At 31.5% G+C, this 20,743-nt stretch overlaps 2 protein-coding genes across 7 annotated transcripts; both read left to right on the plus strand.

Annotated features, from left to right (window-relative positions):
• Positions 1-6,363: 6,363 nt before the first annotated feature.
• LOC114377608 lies at positions 6,364-11,130 on the plus strand. Of its 6 annotated transcripts, none has more exons than XM_028336207.1 (6): positions 6,364-6,452; positions 6,692-6,871; positions 6,969-8,261; positions 9,263-9,337; positions 9,430-9,966; positions 10,777-11,130. In XM_028336207.1, the coding sequence occupies exons 3-6, from the start codon at positions 7,004-7,006 to the stop codon at positions 10,986-10,988; spliced, it is 2,082 nt and encodes a 693-aa protein (XP_028192008.1). In that variant the 5' UTR covers positions 6,364-6,452; positions 6,692-6,871; positions 6,969-7,003; the 3' UTR covers positions 10,989-11,130. The 6 variants fall into 6 exon arrangements, with proteins under 6 accessions (XP_028192008.1, XP_028192009.1, XP_028192010.1 ...); XM_028336208.1 differs by having other exon boundaries at positions 6,692-6,859; XM_028336209.1 differs by having other exon boundaries at positions 6,692-6,831.
• Positions 11,131-14,571: 3,441 nt separating this feature from the next.
• On the plus strand, positions 14,572-18,534 carry LOC114377322 (ent-kaurene oxidase, chloroplastic-like). The gene is made up of 9 exons (XM_028335777.1): positions 14,572-14,680; positions 16,100-16,322; positions 16,410-16,570; positions 16,655-16,816; positions 16,909-17,049; positions 17,130-17,384; positions 17,457-17,618; positions 17,730-17,924; positions 17,996-18,534. The coding sequence occupies exons 2-9, from the start codon at positions 16,205-16,207 to the stop codon at positions 18,308-18,310; spliced, it is 1,509 nt and encodes a 502-aa protein (XP_028191578.1). The 5' UTR covers positions 14,572-14,680; positions 16,100-16,204; the 3' UTR covers positions 18,311-18,534.
• The last annotated feature ends 2,209 nt before the right edge of the window (positions 18,535-20,743 follow it).

Genomic DNA, 20,743 nt, shown 5'->3' on the forward strand with positions numbered 1-20,743 from the left:
AAAGGTTATTTTCGAAGAAATGAAAATAAGAAATACTTTTGAAACCCAAACCCACCTTGGTTTTTCTTTTGACTTCAAAGTGATATCCAAATAGGACAGTAGCTTTTTGTGTTTCACACTTACTCTTCATTAGTGAGATCGGTTAGTCCAACAAACCATAAAAGAGTCATTTGTGGTTTGTACGAGAGAGTGATGTCCACCAAATATAGTTGCCCTTGCTTTAACATTATTTTTCTTACATGCCCAATTCATCATCGTTGTGCTTTTCTTCTTAACTCTGGCAAGTTTAACCATATTAATCAAAGAAATTTAAATATTAGTTATAAATGATAAAATATATAACTTATCATACATTGTTGTTAATAATATGCTCTAAAGAAATAAAAAAATATTATGATCAAGCATTAATTAAAAAAAGAAGCAAAGCAATAAAAACACACACACACACACACACACACACACACATATATATATATATATATATATATATATATATTATATCAAAAAAATAAAATAAATAAAGAATGAAAACAACTTTGAGACCATGTTCAAGAAAGTACATAAAATCACATATATAATAATAAATTCTTCCAAAAAAATTAAAAACAAAAAATATGTTTATACAATATATATATATATATATATATATATATATATATGTGTGTGAATTAATTATGTGTTGTTTCAACTTAACTAGTGATATCAATTTCATGTTTAAGTATAAGTTTTTTTTTAAAAAAAAACTCAGTACAAACAATCTTTCAAAAGTTCTTCCAATTATTTTTTCTAAATTGGCGGGTTTGATAGATTTTTTTTTTCACAGCAACGGGTGGGTTTGATAGTTGATTGTAAGAAAGGAAGGGGGTGGAACCACGTTGGAGCTGGAGAACTTATTTAGGCATGTTCAAATGAGCTTATATATGTTTGAAGATCAGGATGTTGTTATCTGGGTGATTAATTACTCGGATATGTCATTTTTTATTATTAGGTGTAATGATGATCATTAGGATGTTAAAATGGATTGAACCCAACAAGTCAACTTATTTAACTTGTCTAAATGAGTTGAGTGGGATTTTATTATTTAATCCATCAACCTGAAGTCAATTCAATACAACTCAACATTTATATGGATTGAGTTGAACTGATCGGTCAAGTAGATTTTTTTTTAATTTTAAAATTAAAATATTTAGATGATTTATCATACCACTATTATAATTTATTTGTGTTTATTTTATGGTTGATGTATATAATAGTGATATGTGTTTTTTTTTATATTTTTATTTATTTGGTGGATTAACACAAAAATTATCTTTCTTTTACTTTTTTATTCTTAATTTTTTTTCAAGGTTTGGCCAGGCAACCCAACTCAACTTACAAATAATGAGAATTGGTCTACGACCCATTTTAACACATGTGAGGCCAATTAATCCCACAATGTGTCTTTTCTTTTGTTTTTATTTGATAATTTTTCTTCTCCTCCACATTTTCTCATTTGCAGAATTAGATATTGTTAGGATGCATGGCTTCTTGTGCCCCAGGTATCCTTTAAAGATTTATTCATAACATTATTTAACCTTCTTAATATTTATGATATTATTGTGTTTAAATATTGAAAGACATCAACATGTTTTAATTTTTTTATTATTTATAATAATTTAATAAAATAATCATTTTAATATCTTTGGTGAAATTTATTTGATATATTATTTTATTATAGGTTATAGTAGTCAATTTAATAAAATATATATTGATGTAAATAAAAATATTCAACATCATTATTAATCAATTATGGATGATATATATAATATCAAAACATTATATCTTTTTATAAAGCGGTACATATGGATATGAAATCTAGTTTTGTATAAACAGACACTTAAATAGTGTAAAGATTTTTATAGTGTTAATCATTTAGAAACTAATCAATGTAGATCTATTTTTAAAGTAAATATTATATAAAAAAATTAATGATTTTGTCATACACAATAAATTAATAATTTATAATAGGAGAATAATATTTAAAAAAATATTATAAATAATAGACTTAAATATGTTTTTATCTTTTATATATATTCGTTTTTATCATCTAGTTCCTAATAAATTTTTCTTTCAAATAAAAAATTTAATATTTGAAAACTTTTATCTAAAGTCTCTTTTTGTTAGTTGAAGTACATTATTTGCTTAGGTGACTATTAACCAGCCACAACCTACATGTCACATGTAAATTTTTGGTTTGAATGGAATTATATGTAAATCTTTTTCATTTTTTTAAAAAATAAAAAACGAGGTTGTTTGATTCCTCCAAACCCTTTTCTTCCACCACCCTCTTCTTCTTCATCACCACCCCTAAAACGACAACAACCCCAATCATAGGGTCCATTTGCGAGAGCAAGGTTGAGATGTCCAGCACTGAAATCATAGGCCGTGGAACCATTCATAGTGGCTTGATCAATCATCAAACAGTTCGTGTTGTAAAAAATCGGCGCGGTGGTCCAAACCAGAAGGCTCAATCGCACCAATCTGCACTGCCAGAATGTTGACCCTCGGCACCGGCACAAACCCATCTTCCTTCTCCTCCTCCAACCCCTTTTCTTCCACCACCCCTTTTCTTCTTCACCATCACTAACAAAGTCATCACCACCACCCCAAAAACCATAACAACCCCAATCACAACCCCACTCAAAACCTTCCTATCAAACCCCTTCTTCCTCCCACCGGATTCCCCCTTTGTAACCCTAACATAAAAACCCCTACTTTAACCACCACCAGTCAAATTCTGAAAATCTGAAAGCAATATATAAGAATGATATTATCCGTTTTAATTAGCCGCTGTATTTGTAATCTTAAGTACACCAAAAATATCTTTAATCTTAATATTTAATTTATTCTGTAGTAGAATCCGGTATATCCTGACATCTTGGATGCTTGTCGTCTAATATATATCTAGATGAACAAAGCACATAATTTCGTGAATGCTGATTAAGGTATACACAAAATGAGATGAATTGTAGTCGATGGAGGAGACATTATGTATATACACGAAGGAAAGAGAAAATATATGAGAAAAAATGATAAATGTGATAAATGATGTTTTTTATAGAATATATGATAAATGATGTGATAAAAAAAAATAGAGAGATTTTAAAAATCAAAATGAAGATGAAATGAAAAAAAAGTGAGCAAAGTTTATAATCTTTTTTTTTTTATGTATTTTCGTATAGTACGTTCTAACCTATATCATATCTAATGCAGAAAATAGTTAGATTTTTGAAATGATTAGCAAATTTGGTTGAAAGTTTTGTCTGATGCAAAAAGAAGCAGCAGCAAATGGGAGTGCATCATTTTGCTCATATGTGATTTGGACCCATCAACTACATGTGCTTGTGTATACATATAAGGTACGTCGTCAGAGGAATGTGATGCATGAATAGTCTATTAATAGAGTATTGAGTGAGGACAAGCTAGATCGACGAAGACTCTCCACGTCCTCCTAGTTTCTCTCTTTGCTTTCCAGGCGTTGCTGCTTGCTTCTACTCATCCTACACGTTTGCGGACACAGCTAGCTGTCACTGGGTATTAATCACTTCAACATTTTATTTGTAATTTGTTTCTTACTGATCTTAATTACTCATTACAATTTACACATAATTAACTTGCCATGCCACCTATAATATTTCCTGGGAAAACGATTAGTATAAGATAAGATAAGAGAAAAACGTGGCATGTTGCATGTAGTAAGAGAGAGAGAAATATATGAATTAATTAACATATATCGTGGCTACGTACCTCGATCTTAATTTCATGCAGGCTATTCTTCAAGTACTGGCGCAACTCTGAGGAAAGTGAGTTTAAGGCCACCAACACATCCACGTCGACACTCAGCACCACCACCAACTCCTGAACCCGGTCCAGGACGAACTAGAAGAGCTCCTCCTACTCCAAGAGTGCTAATTTACTTGATATTTAACTGATGATCATGATCTGATATTTGGGAACTCGGTTTTGGATACGTGATTTTAACTCTTACATCAACATAAGAAAATTATAACTATTTGTGGCAACAAATAGTTATTCCATTACTAGCAATTAATTACTTATATATAATCAATTTTAGAAGATTAAATTACACTGATCTCGTGATATATATATTACACCATTCTAATATTTTAAGAGATGAAATATACATGTTAGTTAACTACACTATTCTAATATATGTCGATGTTTTCAATACCTTCAAAGTTTTCAAAATTTGGTTTTAGTTCCAAATTTTTCAAAATTTGAAACATTAATTTTATTCCTTATATGTATATTTTTTTAAATATTCAAACATGAGTCCCTCTACATAGAGAGAAAAAGTATATTAGCCTTAGGAATTAAAGTTTTATATATTTAAAAATAGGTTTAATTATTTTTTAGCCTTCCTATTTGTTTACTTTTATCCCACTGAACGATTCAATTTAATATCATATTTTCAAAATCAAATCAATTTGATGCTTTCTATCCAAATTAACTTGACGTTATTAATATTTATAATTAATGACATTTTTAAATTGTCGCTAATTAGTGACAATTTTTAGTAATTAAAATTTGATATTTAAAATTATTCCTAATTAGTAATGATTTTTTAGCAACTATTTAAAATTGCCATTAATTATAAACACTAATCACATCAAGTCAATTTAAATAAAAAGGACTAAATAAACTTGATATTTAAAATACCCAATCAAATTAAATATATATATATATATATATATATATATAGATATATAAATAGTGAAACCAATAAAAGTAATTAAGCCTTAAAAATGTAGGAAGAAAAATCATTGATTCTAAAAGTCGAGGACACAAACCAAAATATAGAATATTTTTAGGAACTAAAGACACCCTTTAACCCTTAATCAATTTAACTTAGCACAATAAAGTATTCTTTAAAAGATAAATGACACTCTCATCGATAAAGAGATGTGAGTATTGCAACGTTTTTTATAGTGTTGAAATATATAATTTAATTCATTTAACTTAATATCATTAAAGAATATTCTTTAAAATATTTAGATTTTTTCTAATTAAGACATACCAGATGGCAAAAAACATCCTGCAAACCAAATTTATTATTAATAGTATATAAAATACTAAAAATGCAATATTAAATGGAAAAAGAGTTTATGATCACGAATTTATTATAAAAATCAAATAACCTAGGAAATATATTTTTGTAAGAAAATACACAAATATATTAAAAAAAAATTTTTTGGCAACAAAATTACTCTTTAATAGAAAATATTATATTTTTTTATTAAATAGTATATAAATGGTGAAAAACGTGGTCTGTAACCATTATGGGATAAAATTGTACATTTAAAAATAAGAAAAATGTAATATTTAAAATTTTCAGGGCAGAGGAGTGTAAAAAAGTATTTTAGTCATAATTTAGTATGACTAAAATAAATAATAGAGCAAAAATTAGTATGTTTGCATTTGCCAAGAGAAAGAAGTGTATATTTTAACACAATAGAAATAGGTGTAAAATACTTGCATCTCTCATAAAATGGTAGTAAGATACTTGGGTCATTTCCATGGTATTCTGATTTGATATTGACTCTAGCTTTACTCATGTGTCCTATGTTGAATAAAATGATGTTATTTTATAAAATAATGTTAAATTTGCACCAAATGTTTTACTAATCCTAAGCATGATAAATCAACATTAGCACATTTAGTTTGCATACAGAATAAGATTTTTTTTTATAGAAGATTGTGTAATTTACTCTGTTTGTCCGAAATACAGTTCAGTTCTCATTTAATTTGACATGAGCATCATGATATATTTCACTTTAATTTTTGTGTGTATTTTGGATGCTAATTTTATTTTATTTTCTAATGTTATAAAATTATGATGCTATATTTGTAATATTATTTTTATGTATCACTTAATTATTATATTATTAATAATGGTTCAACTATAGTTAAATAATTGAATCTTGAACTAATATTTTGACTGATTTAATGATTGGTATAATTTAAAAAAAATGGTTTAAATAATAACAAGCTTGTTGAATTTGATTGAATTGAGAGTAGTTTGAAATCTAGTAAAAATTGTTGGACATTAAGAATTTGAAAAGAAATTTTTTAATTAATGTTTAATAAAAAAAGTCGCTGACTCAAGAAAAGAAAACTTAAAAATGAAAGAAATTTGTATTAGATTGTAAATGTAAATAAATAATTAAAGAATATTAGTAGTAATATTAAACTAATAATTGTGAGTAGTTTATGAGGAATGTGAAATGTGAAGATGGAAGTAGAAAGGAGGGATGAACACGTGGAGAGGGGAAGGTAGACCCCACACCGAACCCTTTAAAATGTCTACCTCGCCGCTAGGGCGCCAAAACCCCCAATCCTATTGTGCTCACAGCAACCCCCAATTTCTCTACTGTCAATTGCCAAAGCCCAAGGTATGTATGCTTTTCCTAACCCTAATCCCCCATTATCATTCTTCTTCTCTCCTCTCCCCACCTATTCCACCTTCTTCTTCTTCTTTTTTTTAAATTCATTTCTTCAAGATTTAGGCTCTTTTTATTTTTATTGTTTTCCGATTCCTATGCTCTCGCCTTTCTTCAAATGTTTCTTTTCTCAGTTATATTATCTTTTTCCATCATGCTGATTATCATTCATTTCGTGTTTACGTGTTAAGGGTCGGTGTAAATTTGGGGGAAACTACTTGGACTCGATTTATGCAATTTCTTGCTATTCTTCATTTCAAGACTGGGGAGCACGTGAATTGGCAGTTTCGGTGGTGGTAATTTCAATATTTTTGTGCATGCTCAGAGGAATGTGAGACTTATCTTTACGGATTCATCCAGTAACATGCTCTGTAGAATCACTAGCTATCTATTCTATGGTTATCCTCAACTTGTATAATTTTTATTTCGCCGAATTTACTTGTCCCTTTCTTGCTTTTTATATGGCAGAATTATCCATCTTGCCCAACTGAAAGAACGAGAATATGCCCTTTGCTTCTGCTTCCATGGCAAAAAGGAGTGAAGAGCTAGGATTAAGCTTAATGAACACTGATTCTGCTAACCATGACAGGATTCCTGGTGGTTGCCACCCGAATGATACAACCGCCCCTCTGCCTCTGGTTTCACCATCTCCTTTCCCCCACTGGAATTTGCATGAAACATCTCAACATTATAACAATGAACCAGCTGGAGTTAATTCAATGATTGATTCCTCTCAGTTCAGAAGTTATCAGAATTTCCAGATGGACCATAATTACTCACACAGAGCAGAAGAACATAATTTCCTTCCATGCAGACCAGATTCTCGTTTTCCATGTCCAGAAGGATACATAGGGTGGCCATATCAATATGACAGGCACAATAATCTAGCAATCCCTTCCGATGTGAGGAATACTTCCTTCAATCTAAATAATTTTGAGAAGCCTGACAATGGTGGGATGTGTGTGACCCCAATTTACGGTTCGGCTAGCAGGCTACAAATGGTCAACCCTACTGGAACAGCAATGAGTGCTAATATTGGTCAGCCTTCACTAGATATGAATTCGGGAATGGCTCTGTGTAATCCAAATCAAGGTTGTGTAGAACCATTGCTTACAATAGGAAAACATGATGAAAGATATATGACCATGGGTTCTGGAAGTAATAACAAAGAGTCCAAATCCAGTGCTGTAACACCAAAATTCAATGTGACTGGTAATTCTGAGAGGGCATTTCTTCCTCCAATCAATTCATATCACAATCATCTGGGTAGCAGAAGTTCCTTAAACCCTGGTTTTGACATGAATGACACCTTTTCTGCTTTTCAGAATGACAGTGGATTCATATCTGATTTAGCTCCTTCAGGCAATCATGAAGCTCTGTTTGATTCTATACCTGGTTTACGGTTGGGGCCATCATATGCTTTTCAATGGCCAGCTGCTGGTGAGCAAAACCGTTATTTAGGGCAGTTCAACAGGGATTTAGGTCTTGCAGGTATGGAATTTACAGATGTAGGTCTCACAAATGGCCTTGAAAGATGCATGGATCTAAATTCATTGCCAATTGTTGGCAGTCAAACTATGCCTTTTGAAAGTCGACAGAGCTGGGCGAATAGACAGCTAGTTCCCTCTTCAAGTGGAGTAGTAACTGATAATTTGCCTACTGAGATGTTACCTAAAAATAATGATAAGTTCTCATCACAGTTTTTTTCTAGTCCTCCTTTAGCTGTGGCCACTAGAAGCACCAGAGGGCAAGATCTTTCAAGTATGTGTTTTACCACTTAATTCCTTATTTTCTGCTCATAAACATTGATATATGTCATATCTCGTTAAATTTTACTTCATTCTTGAGAAGCAGAAACGTATTTGATCATCTTTAGCAGTTTTGTTGATACTAAATGCAATTTAGTCATTTGTTCCTTTGCTTTTGTAAGTAAACATCAAATCTGTTTCAAATGTAGCTGATGATTTTTTTTATCTTGATTGTAAAGGGTTCTTTTTAAAGCCACTTTTGGTTTTAAAGGGTACTTTTTAATCTTTCAAGTTCTAGTAGACCACATTCTTCCATTTATTATCTTTGTATGCTATTCAGCAGAGATAATTAGATAAATTATCTGCCTCTGATTTGCAGTGACTAAAGATTTCTCTTAGAGACTCATTTTTTGGATTTATAATTTTTTTTTTCTATATTTGCTGATATCTGAATTATCTTGTTATAATTTTCTTTACATAAATAAAAGTAAAACAAACAGGATTTTGAACTCCTGAAGGGATCCCATCCCAAACTTCTCAGGTGGTACCTCTTGGGGGGGTTGGATAGTGTGATGCATTAGTTGATTACCATGTTTCTGCTTTATAAAATTAAACGTACTCTGCAAGCTACATTTTCCAGTAATTGAATTTAGTATTGTTCATGTTTGTTGAAACTTGAAAGATGTTCATTTAACAGTATCACCTGCACGTCTAAGGAACTGCTTATGGATTTTTAAAACTTTTTTGCTTGGTTTACTTATGGTGCTTCCTGCCCTTTACCATATGGGTGAAAAATTGCATTGTTTAGTTTTCATGAAACATGACAACTGTGGCACAACTAAGTATCAACAAGAGGCTTGATCATTTGCTAACTGTTTTTTGTATGATGTAAAGTGTTAGAGCATTTCATTTTATGCATATAGGGAGATATTACATGTCTGTAGATTTTTAAAAATTGCTGGTGAGTGAAAGGTCTATTATTATTTATTGACTAAGATTCATGGCCTCCTGTAGGTAATCCTGGTCAATCACAGGCAGGTGGTTCTATTCAGCAATCAAACTCTCTTCTTCGACCACAATCTACTTCTGGTGATTACCTTCTTAAACATATCATGCTATCCACTCATCATTGGATATTTCTTTATTTTTATACAATGGAAGCAATAAACTAATTTATTCAGATGTAGGAATACAATCCGGAATGGGATATATGACTGCTCAAGTTTCAAGGCCATCCAACATGTCATCTCTAAAGAGAGCTGCTTCCCAACCACTGTCATCCACTGTCCAGAATCAACACAGGAAGACTCTACCAACTCAGTTCAGACATCCATCAATTCCAAATTGGAACAGATTGGCTCCATCAGTCCCAAATACATCCCGAGCAATGTCTCCCTTGATCCGCCCAGCCCAATCTCTCACAGCCCAAGCTCCTCCTCACTCTGTTGTTCCTCCATCATTCCCGACGACTTGGACTAAATCTGTTCTTCAAGCCCCAAACACAACCCGGGCAATTCATTCCAAAATGCACACAGCTACATTTCTTGCACCTAATGACAAGAGAATCTCTTCTTTCCACCACCCCTCATCCCATACCTCACCTCGTACAAACCAATCTAACCATCAAATGTTGGCTCAGGCTTTGGCTCACCAACGTTTGAAGGCTCCAATTATACCATCTGCTCCCCGCATTGCTTCCAATTACATTAAATTTAAAGGTATTTCTTTGAGCTTCTTCATTTCTTCTTGCATATTTAACGCCTTCCTTTTGTGTCCTTCCATGATTGTTTCAGGAAGTTAATTTATTTGGTTTTCTTCACAGTATATCTAGGCAGACTTACATCTACCTTACTGGTGCATTTAAACAGACATTGAAACTATGTTCATTATTCTGTTGAAGAGCATGATGTTGTTAGATTTCATATTCCAGTGAAATTGCTCAATTAGAAAAGCTTTTCATAAATTGTTCTTATCCTAATTCTCCTTCAGCTGAAAAGAATCCCAGGAGAGTCATTTTACTGGTAGGGTTGTTTTAACTGAATAATTCTGAGGTATGGCCTAATATCTACCAAATGTATTTCAGTAAAGCTAACTATTTCATCTGTGAGAATCCTGGGTCAAAAGAAACGGAGAGATCACTGAAATTCATCCAAAAATTGAACCTTAATTCAAGAGGCCTTGATACTCATTCCTTGCCTTTTGATATTCTTTTCTTTGAGTCATGGTCCAGTCATCTTACTTTATATGGCCTATGATGTCAATAATATATAAGCTGTCATGTTGTGGACAAGATTTCTGCCTTTTCTTTAAAATCTGGTCTATCAAGTATATGAACGGATTCTGAGTGCTTATAGCTCCGGGAAAAGAATAACGAAATTCAGGGATTAGTTTTTAAATCTAAACATTTATCTATGAAGTTTAAATTCATGGTGAAAGAATTAGCAAGTTGATGCCTTTGTAGAAATGGATATGGATTTTGTGGAGCATTACGTATTATACCCTAATGTGTTAACTTTATTCTGGTTCAGATCAAACAGCAGAACCAAGTGGTTATAAATGCCTTTTGTGCAAGAGGGATCTCTCCTACGCACCAGAAGGGCCTATTTCCCAGCCACCTGTTCCGCCTGCTACTGCTGTTCTACCATGTGGCCACACCTTTCATGATTACTGTTTGGAGCGAATAACCCCTGATGACCAATCCAAATATCCTCCATGCATTCCTTGTGCTCTTCTCGAGTAGTGAATTTAGGCTTACATTTTGAATTCTTCCTTTTTGATCTCAAAAGTTCTTGGTGGTAAGAAAATTGAAAAAAAACAGAATTTTGGAGAAGAGGTAGGCCATTATTATATCATAGTAAGGTTAAATTATATTTATATGTGAATGAATATCATAGTAAGGTCCGCCATGTCCGAGCATATAGCCGTTGAGGACATTAAACCTCAACGGCATAATTTATAGGCAAATTATGCCAACTATACATAATTTACCTATATATCACCTGACATTTAAAAAAGTTATTTTTAAACACTGCCAGTCTCGTATTGTCTTCTAGACGCCAACGTCATAATTCTTTCACGTAAACAAATTCGAGAGTTGTGAGGAATTTGATCCGTTTGGTTTTAAAAGAATTGATGGTAATTGTGTTTGAGAATGGTGGTTTAAAATTGAATTTAGAAGAATTCATTTTATTTGGATGCGAAAATAAAATTATTTATAAAAAAAATTACAGCATCATGGAATTAGTTTTATTCGTTGGTTGAATAGAGTTCGAAATTAAAAATGAAGAACCGCTGAGGCCAGCCGTAGATTATTCATTATTCGGTAGAAGGACGAATACTCTGACACAGTTCAATATTATATTGCATCTTGCCATGGTCATGGTCCCATTACAATTCTCTTCTCTCTTCTCTTGTTGTTTGGTATTAGAAATAATTAAAGATGTTTTAAATGGCTTCTCTCCAGTCGGTGCTTTCCCCTATAATTTACTGGAGACTCTTTCTTAAGTCTTAACTTCACCTCCCTTATCGTATTGGGAAGTGAATGTGATGTTGGAAGTGTCACTGCTATCCCATCATTGAAATTGAAAAGGATTCATTTATCCAATTTCAATTTGTGAAAATATTGCTACATTAGCAGCTGAATCATTCCAGGACAATTTCAGATTTTATTTCCCACTTAAATCCATCCTTGTTTGGTTTGGTTTCTCCGTTTTGGATCTTCTTATGCTTTTCTCTTTGCTCTTAACCGGCAGGTGAGAGACAAATCTTGAAGTAACTGAATATGTACTTGTGACGTTAAGTTCTGGCACATGATTCCACTTCTGGATATACTCAGTATTTAGTGTGATTGTAGTATGGCACTTTGAAGAAATTGCCCCCTAGAACCCCCTTGCTATCATGATGATTCCGAAGTTAAACAATTTATGACTGAAAACTAATAATATGTATAAAAATCCAGGACCTTGCCAAAGCAATCATAATGTGAGGATATGTGATGTTAGCCAAACAGGGGACATAAATCTTTATTTCAGAAGACCTGTAGCAACCAACATTTGTAATTTCTCTTCTTTATATGGCTATATATATATATATATATTATGGCTATGCCGCTGCTTATGTTGTCATAGCCCAGTTCAAGAAACTGGCACCGAATTTATGGGCATAATCATATATTCCAAGTGCTCCTTCGCAAAGTTTGCACATTTGCATTTCGCTGCTTGATTTTTACCATGATATCTGCATAAATAAATACTACATAAAGCAAATTCAGTGTTTTATGCCCTCACGGTTCAACAACACAATACATAGTGCAAATTACACTAACCTTTTTTATCTTTTCAACGTTTATAATAACCTTCATTACAAAAACACACAAAGTAAATGTGTTTCTTGGTAATAAAAGTGTTAATATAATGTATTTTAAATAATTGAGGAGGGTTAATATGAAATTAAAAAGACAAGAATATCATGTGCAATATTAAGAAATCAGAGTTATAAGAGTTTTTATTTTAGTCCTGAACTTTTCTTGTTTTTCCTTTGTTAGCCAATATCTCCTCCATGTCCATGATCTTCTCTCTTGGTTTTTAGTTTGAAATTTTCTCATAAAAAATATAATTTTTTGTAATAAATATGTTTGGTGACGTGATAAAAATAAAAATAAATAAAAATGAAAGGTATAAAGCAAATATAAAAATTAGAATGTATCAAAATTTGGAAACCAATATTTTTTTTTTATAAACACATGTGCTGAATCAAAGTGTTCAAGTAAATATTGATAAAAAAAAAAGAGAGAAAGAAAGTGTTCAAGTAAATGATGTTTAATTAAATAAAGAGAAGATATATGTAAGTGGGAAGAGAAAGGCGTCAATGTGTGCCATTATTCATCCCTCGTGTAAATATATAATTATTTGTTAATAAATAACACTTAAAGAAATTTTAATTTTTTTAAGACAGGAATTAGAAATTACGGGTGTCCCCTGACTATTACTGAAAAATTTCATCCTTTTTTAATTAAAAGTATTAATATCTTGTAATTGAATAAGAATTCTTTACTTTTTTTTGAAATATCTATTAATTTTTTTATTGATAATTAATTTTTCTTAAAAAAAATTAGTTAAATATCTCTAGTAGAGTATTTCCTTTTAATCACTTTTTTTTTTATTTACCAGAGTCCGATTGCTCACGCCATTCTTTACTTTAAACAAACACTAACAAAAAGAAAATAGAGTGAGTCAATGAATTAGTTTTTTTCTTTAAAAAAGTTGAGTTTGTTTTTTTATACGTTTAAATCAATTTATATGTTTAAACCTTTTAAAGTTTGCTCGTTTGACTTTTCCATAAGTTAATTTAAGTTTTATGAAAGAAAATTGTTTTATTTAACTGTTTAATGGATGAAATGCCATGTTTTATATAAAAACCAAATGAATTCGTCAGACTGTTGATTGGTTTGGAGTGGAAACTCCAAAGTTGAAAGTTGAAAGTAGGCACCCTTTACGGTAGATTCTGTGAGAGGCCTCAACACGCCAATAAGATCATCGAAAGGAAACTCCAAAGTCCCTCAATCCAACTTACTTAATTGTTTACAACTTGACATGTTTACAAGACAGCATATAAAAAAAAAAAAAATACAAGAGTGTTGATCCATCCCTTACTGCACCAACAAAACAAACAGAGAGCACTTGTTTTTCTTTTCTCCATATGTGCACGTGACACCCCAATAATTTCTCACGCACAAAGGCCATACTTTCTCTTCATCCCATCATTGGCATTGCAAGTGGCGTTCACTCTTATTATGACAACAAGACCTTCAACTTGCAGAGGAAACAGCAACATGGTAACCCAGAGGAGTGCCTCCTCCCCCAATCAAGTCAGTTTCATCTTTGAGACTGTTAGAGGATCTACAACTTTCTCTTTGTGTTTGTCTGTCATATCATAGTCAATACTCAATAGTCATGAATCAAAGTTGTGATTAACTGTCCGTATCTATGCTCTTGTTATGTTTCTCTAGCTTGCATTATACAATTTACAATAATCTTTTTGGTTATCAAGAAAGGAAAAAAGGTGCTATTATACTGGAAATGAAGGACAGAGGTACTCTGGGAGTCTGAGAAACCGTTGGTACTGGATGGTCTCCACGTTCGTTCAATTCAAATTTCAAAATCACATTCGAAAGAAGGCCTCTTACCCAAATTGGTGAGCCTTGCCGGTCATGTTATAATAAAAAAGGACCTTTGTTCAAACCTTCTACCTACCCTTCCTATCAACCAATTGGTGAGTAATTTTGTGTTTGATTGTGGAAGGAACAACAAAAGTCTATTTGGAGGAGCCTCAGGGTTTATGGGGTTGGGAAGAAGTGACCTCTCAAACCAATGCTACATTTGGAGGACTTTTTTCTTACTGATCAAGCTCCAGCTTCAGGCTCATTGGTTATGGGTAATAATCAGCTAATTTTGTTTCTATTATAGCACTTTACTTTTTTACATAAATTGCACATAATGTATTCTTATTTTTTTTTAAATTTAATTTAAGCTACTTCTCTCCAAGTTAGTATCTATAAAAACATCACTGTCCTCTCTCCTATTTCATTAACGCATGAGTGTCAGGTTAAACTAAAAGCCAATTTTGAATATTTTTTTTTTAAATTGAAGATCAAATTCAACATTTTAAAATAGTGGAGTCAAATTTAAAAAATTAAATATTACGCTTTTTTACATAAATATTACGCTTATTATCTAACTAATTTCTTTAAAATTGAACATTTTAAAGGTCAAAAGAGCATTTTAATCACTTATTTATTACGCTTTTATCTAACTAATTTATTATTTCTTGTCATCTAGATAAGTTTAAATTTTCTTTAGCCTACTTAATTTTTTCTTTTATTAGATAATTCCTTTTTCTTTCTTTTATGATTATTTTATTTTATTTTATTTTCTATTCTAAGGACTTAAATTGTTGTGTGTGTCATCATCTTTTAAGGTAATTAAGTTTATTTTTATGATTATTTTTAGGCTTAATTACAAAAATGGTCTTCCTATTTTGCCTATTTCCACCAAATTGGTCTTCCTATTTTTTAATTCACTATCTAAATCTTCCTATATTTTAAAATTCACTATCTGAGTTCTAAGAGTTGATTTTAACTGTTGATTAATTATTGACCGTTAAATTTTAAACGTTGATTAGGCTAAAATCATGGTCCCTAGAGTCAAAAGTACACTTCTTTACTACTACACCTAGTACTCATTTGAATATTTTGTGCAAAATATAACATTAATATAGGTTTTATGTGAAAATAGTTTAAAATTCAGATTTTATTTTGTATAATCTCATATATTATCTTTTAAAATATAATATATAATATTAAATTTTATTTTTATATAAATTAAAATATGCATATTTATATAATTTTTTTTATTTTATATATTATATTTATCTTTTAAAATGATGTTTGTGATTTAGTGATAATTTTGAATTATTTTCACGTAAAATATATATTAATATTATATTTTGTATCAAATATTAAAATCATCACTTAAATGTAGTGTTAAAGAAGTGTATTTTTTATTTTAATGACCATGATTCTAATCTTTGCTTCAAGTATTTTGATTGAACTAGTTGGTTGAACCTTTCTGATCAAAAATCATATAATAAAATTGTTAATTTTTAAAAAACATGTTAAATGATTTGAATAAAGAAATAAATTTATATGTTTAAAGAAGTGTTATTTTGAAGATATTGATTTTTTAGAGTATTATATTTTAATCACTTTTGCACGTGAATTATGAATTTAGTCTAATCTAATCTTATTATTTTCTTAGTAGTAATTAACTAAATCCTGATGGTGATTGGTGGCAGGAGCCGGCTGGGAATCTCGAAGGGAAAGATGCTTTCACTATAACTTGCAAATTCCAAGATTGAACGCACCACACCTTGTTCATCTTAATAGTATACAGATTCGAGATGCATGCTATGGAGTTCCTCACCCTTTCAGTTACTGTGGCCGCAGCTGCTTTTTCTATCCTCTTCTTCTTCCTGCGACATGCGGGAGCCGGAGCAGGATCACTCCCCCCAGTACCAGGTACTTCTCATGTTCGCATGCATGTCAATTTTTACTTTTGTGTTGGATATGAATACAAGCATAAGGTTGCTTTGCTGGTGGTTGCAGCTGTTCCAGGATTACCAGTGATTGGGAATCTGCTCCAATTGAAGGAGAAGAAACCTTACAAGACCTTCACCCAGATGGCTCACAAACATGGGCCCATCTATTCCATCCGAACCGGTGCTTCCACTCTCATTGTTCTCAACTCTCCCCTCCTTGCTAAGGAGGTCACTCCCTACTCTTAACACTCATCTTGCTATTTCACTTCTACTCCTATTCATATTCATATCTAGCTTATTATATTGGATCAGGCCATGGTCACTAGATTTTCATCAATTTCAACAAGGAAGCTATCCAATGCCCTCAAGATTCTCACTTCTGATAAATGTATGGTTGCCACTAGTGACTACAATGAATTTCATAAAACTGTCAAAAGACATATTCTTACTAACTTCTTGGGTGCCAATGCACAGGTTTCGTTACCTTATCACTACTTGTCTTTAATTTTCTGCCTATGGTTTGTTTTGTTGCTTGCTGAGTCTCTATAGTATTTTTCAATATTTAGAAGCGACACCATATCCACCGAGAAGCCATGATGGAAAATATTTTGAGCCAGTTTAGTGAACATGTCAAGACCTTCTCTGATTTGGCAGTTAATTTTAGGAAAATATTCGTAACTCAACTTTTTGGATTAGCACTGAAGCAAGTAAGTCTCTCCTTAAATACTACTAATAGACATTCTCTGAGAGTGAGAGTAGAATATTACCTAATTTATAATATTGGCAGGCTCTGGGAAGTAATGTAGAGACCATTTATGTGGAGGAGCTTGGGAGTACATTATCAAAAGAGGACATATATAAGATTCTAGTGGTTGATATAATGGAGGGTGCAATTGAGGTGGATTGGCGAGATTTCTTTCCATACTTGAAGTGGATTCCAAATAGGAGGCTGGAGATGAAAATTCAGAATCTTTATGTGCGCAGAAAAGCTGTCATGAAGGCCTTGATGAATGAGCAGAAGAACAGAATGGCTTCAGGAAAGGTACAGTTGTTTTCTAGACTATGCTATGACTATGATAGAGTTATCCTAATTTGATTGTTTGGGATGTCACAGGAAGTAAATTGTTATTTTGACTACCTGGTATCGGAAGCTAAAGAACTGACTGAAGATCAAATTTCCATGCTAATCTGGGAGACCATTATTGAGACATCTGATACTACATTAGTTACAACTGAATGGGCTATGTATGAACTTGCTAAAGACAAAACTCGTCAGGTGGTTGGTTGTTTTTCTTGTGTGTCTGGCTAAGTGGCTAACCATGTATTCGTAGTTTATCCCATTATGGACACACTTTCGATCACCGGATTAATCCTCTTTAAATGGCAGGACCGTCTTTATGAGGAGCTCCAATATGTATGTGGACATGAAAATGTTATAGAAGACCAATTATCTAAGCTACCATACTTGGGGGCAGTATTCCATGAAACTTTAAGGAAGCATAGTCCAGCTCCGATTGTGCCACTAAGATATGCTCATGAAGATACAAAATTGGGAGGATATCATATTCCTGCAGGAAGCGAGGTCTGTTTATTTATTTTCTAAATTCGCCATCCATATTGTTCTTATCTGTGTATGTAATGTCATGTTAACAGATCGCAATAAATATATACGGATGCAACATGGACAACAATCTGTGGGAAAATCCTAATGAGTGGATGCCAGAGAGATTTCTAGATGAGAAATATGACCACATGGATTTATACAAGACCATGGCCTTTGGAGCAGGGAAGAGGGTGTGTGCGGGCTCTCTTCAGGCCATGTTGATAGCTTGCACTGCAATTGGCAGATTGGTTCAGCAATTTGAGTGGGAGCTGGGACAAGGGGAAGAAGAGAATGTGGATACAATGGGCCTTACCACCCACAGGCTCCATCCCCTGCTAGTAAAACTCAAGCCAAGAATCAAGTAATGATGCTATAGCATTAATGCTGCATGTCTATTTACTAAGTTTATCCATCAATAAGGCTTTTACTTTACCGTGTTTATTTTGAATGAAAAAAACAGAAACTTGGTTTCACGGTAGGAAGCCAATGTGTCTAGTTCCATTAACTTTCATCTCTGAATCACAGTATTTTTGACGTCATGATTTAAGCCACCTGCACTAATATTAATAATCATGATGAAACATGCTTACTCTTGTTCTAACGTTATCTTCAACCATATGTTTCGTGGCTTGCTATCGCTAGTTTGCACGACTATCTTATATAACTTGATTTTAAGTGCACAAGTTACTCCATCATGCGTCAGCTCCCACTCACGTTGATAAACTTGACTCACGTTTCCACCAAATACCAGAAATTACTCAAATTAGGAGTGTTTCCAAAATAAAAATTAAAAATTGAAAATCGCGGAAAAAAACCAAAACCTGACTGATTTGTGTTTTTTTAAACTAAATCAAATCACAACACTTACATTAATACTTATATTAATTTAATGCTATATATATTACTTTAATTTCAGGATTATGTATATGAATTTATATAATATATATTATTTTCATTTTCAAACTATTTTTTAAAATATATATTTATTTGATAAATTTTCATTATAAAAGATTTAATATATTGATAAGTTTTGTAAATTGTTATTAGTTTTTTTAATGTAATATAATTTAGAAGTTGAAAAAAATATATAAATTTTAATACAAATTACAAAAATTGAACCGCATATAATTTTTAAGTTTGATTTCAGAAACATTTGATGAAAAATCAAACCCAACCATGAAAATTCCTACCAGAAATATCACTTAATATTTTACTTTTAATGTTTGATCATCACCAAACACATGTCCAAACAAGAGAATCACACATCAAAACATGCATTAAAGTTATGCTTGTTAAGGATTGATCTCATATCGTTTCGATTCTTACAACTTAAGGTATGTTCAAACATTGCACCTTTATATTATCAATTTTAGCTTCAGTTGTGCTGTAAACCTCATATATTGATTAACATGGAGCATACCTCGGTGAAAAAAGTCTAAAGTTTAGTTAAAGTTTAAAATCCTACTTGGACGCAACACCTCCTTAACTTTAAGCTACATTTCACACACTAATTTTGAGCTGTAGTCTTTCTATTTTTTGGGTCTAATTTCATATTTAAAATTGTAGTTCCTCTAATTTTTTTTCTTCTTATTTTTAGTTTCTCGTTGATTTTTAATGTTCACGATTGGTCATTAGTTAGGAGGAACTAAAAATGGATAACAAAAGGGCAAAAACTTAAACCCTCAAACTAATTATGAGCAACCAATATTAACGAGTACTAAAACTTTAAAATCTAAAATTTAATAGGAACTATAAACTTATTTAACCCAATTTTTATATAATTTAATGATTGACTCCAACCAACTATTTTATTGGATTAACTAGTTTAAGTTAATTATTCTAAAATATCAAATTAATCCGAATTTGTATAAGTAGTTTAAATTATTTTTTCTAAATTGAAATTGAGAAATTTATTTATAACTATTTTTTTAACTTTCAAATTTATATATTTTTTGTCGATAGAAAAGTTTTCAAATTCATATCTAAACAATAGAATTAAGTTTTATTTTAAAATTCTAATTCCCCACCTTAACTCTTTATATAACTCATAGTTTTCAAAAATAATGTATTTTAATATATCAAAATTGAAATTGAAATTATAGTTTTAATTCCATCATGGAAACTTAAATTGATTTGGTATTATCCAATCTTTTGTGCTGCAAAGCAAACTCTAAAAATTGTTCCTTTAGGTTTTTAGCTATTGGGAAGAGGAAGCAGGAACTGCCGAAAGAGAACGAAGATACGAAAAATGAAATTAAAAACAAAAAAGTCCTTGAGTCTCGCGAGCGAACGTGGACAGAGAAAAAGCTGAGTGGTACTAGCAAGGTTCACAACGAAGCTCAATCTCCCTCATTTTTGGGATCAATCCCACAACAACAAAGGAATCTATGGTTCTTTCATCCCCCTCTTCATAATGAATCTACACGTAGACCTTTGGGTCTTGCTACTGCTTAGGTCACTGTTTAAAAATTACATGAGAGTGCATTTAAAACTCATAAGAAAATATAGTTTTACACATTTCAATAAAAAAAACTCATTTTACTTTCTTAATTAGTGTTCTTAATATTTTACTTTTCTTTTACAGGTCCACCACTGATATTAAAATTTATAATTTTATGTATATTATCCAAATCATTCACTATTTGGCCCATCCTAGTGTTTCTTTGTATTAAATTTTACATGACGTGAAAAGCGTATTTTTTTCTATATAAACTTCTTACAAATTTTCATAATACTTCAATTATTTAATATTTGTAAATTTTCATATAAATATTAAGTAATGTTTTAACATAAAAACC

The sequence above is a fragment of the Glycine soja genome, chromosome 11 (genome assembly GCF_004193775.1).
Source record: "Glycine soja cultivar W05 chromosome 11, ASM419377v2, whole genome shotgun sequence".
NCBI lineage: Eukaryota > Viridiplantae > Streptophyta > Magnoliopsida > Fabales > Fabaceae > Glycine > Glycine soja.

Bases quoted from the DNA above. Each gene is read 5' to 3' on its own strand.
- LOC114377322 (XM_028335777.1), top strand. From the start codon at position 16,205: ATGCATGCTATGGAGTTCCTCACCCTTTCAGTTACTGTGGCCGCAGCT. The intron at 16,323-16,409 runs GTACTTCTCATG...TGGTGGTTGCAG, and splicing joins ATCACTCCCCCCAGTACCAG to CTGTTCCAGGATTACCAGTG. The intron at 16,571-16,654 runs GTCACTCCCTAC...ATATTGGATCAG, and splicing joins CTCCCCTCCTTGCTAAGGAG to GCCATGGTCACTAGATTTTC.
- LOC114377608 (XM_028336205.1), top strand. From the start codon at position 7,004: ATGCCCTTTGCTTCTGCTTCCATGGCAAAAAGGAGTGAAGAGCTAGGA. The intron at 8,262-9,262 runs GTATGTGTTTTA...GGCCTCCTGTAG, and splicing joins CAGAGGGCAAGATCTTTCAA to GTAATCCTGGTCAATCACAG. The intron at 9,338-9,429 runs GTGATTACCTTC...TAATTTATTCAG, and splicing joins TCGACCACAATCTACTTCTG to ATGTAGGAATACAATCCGGA.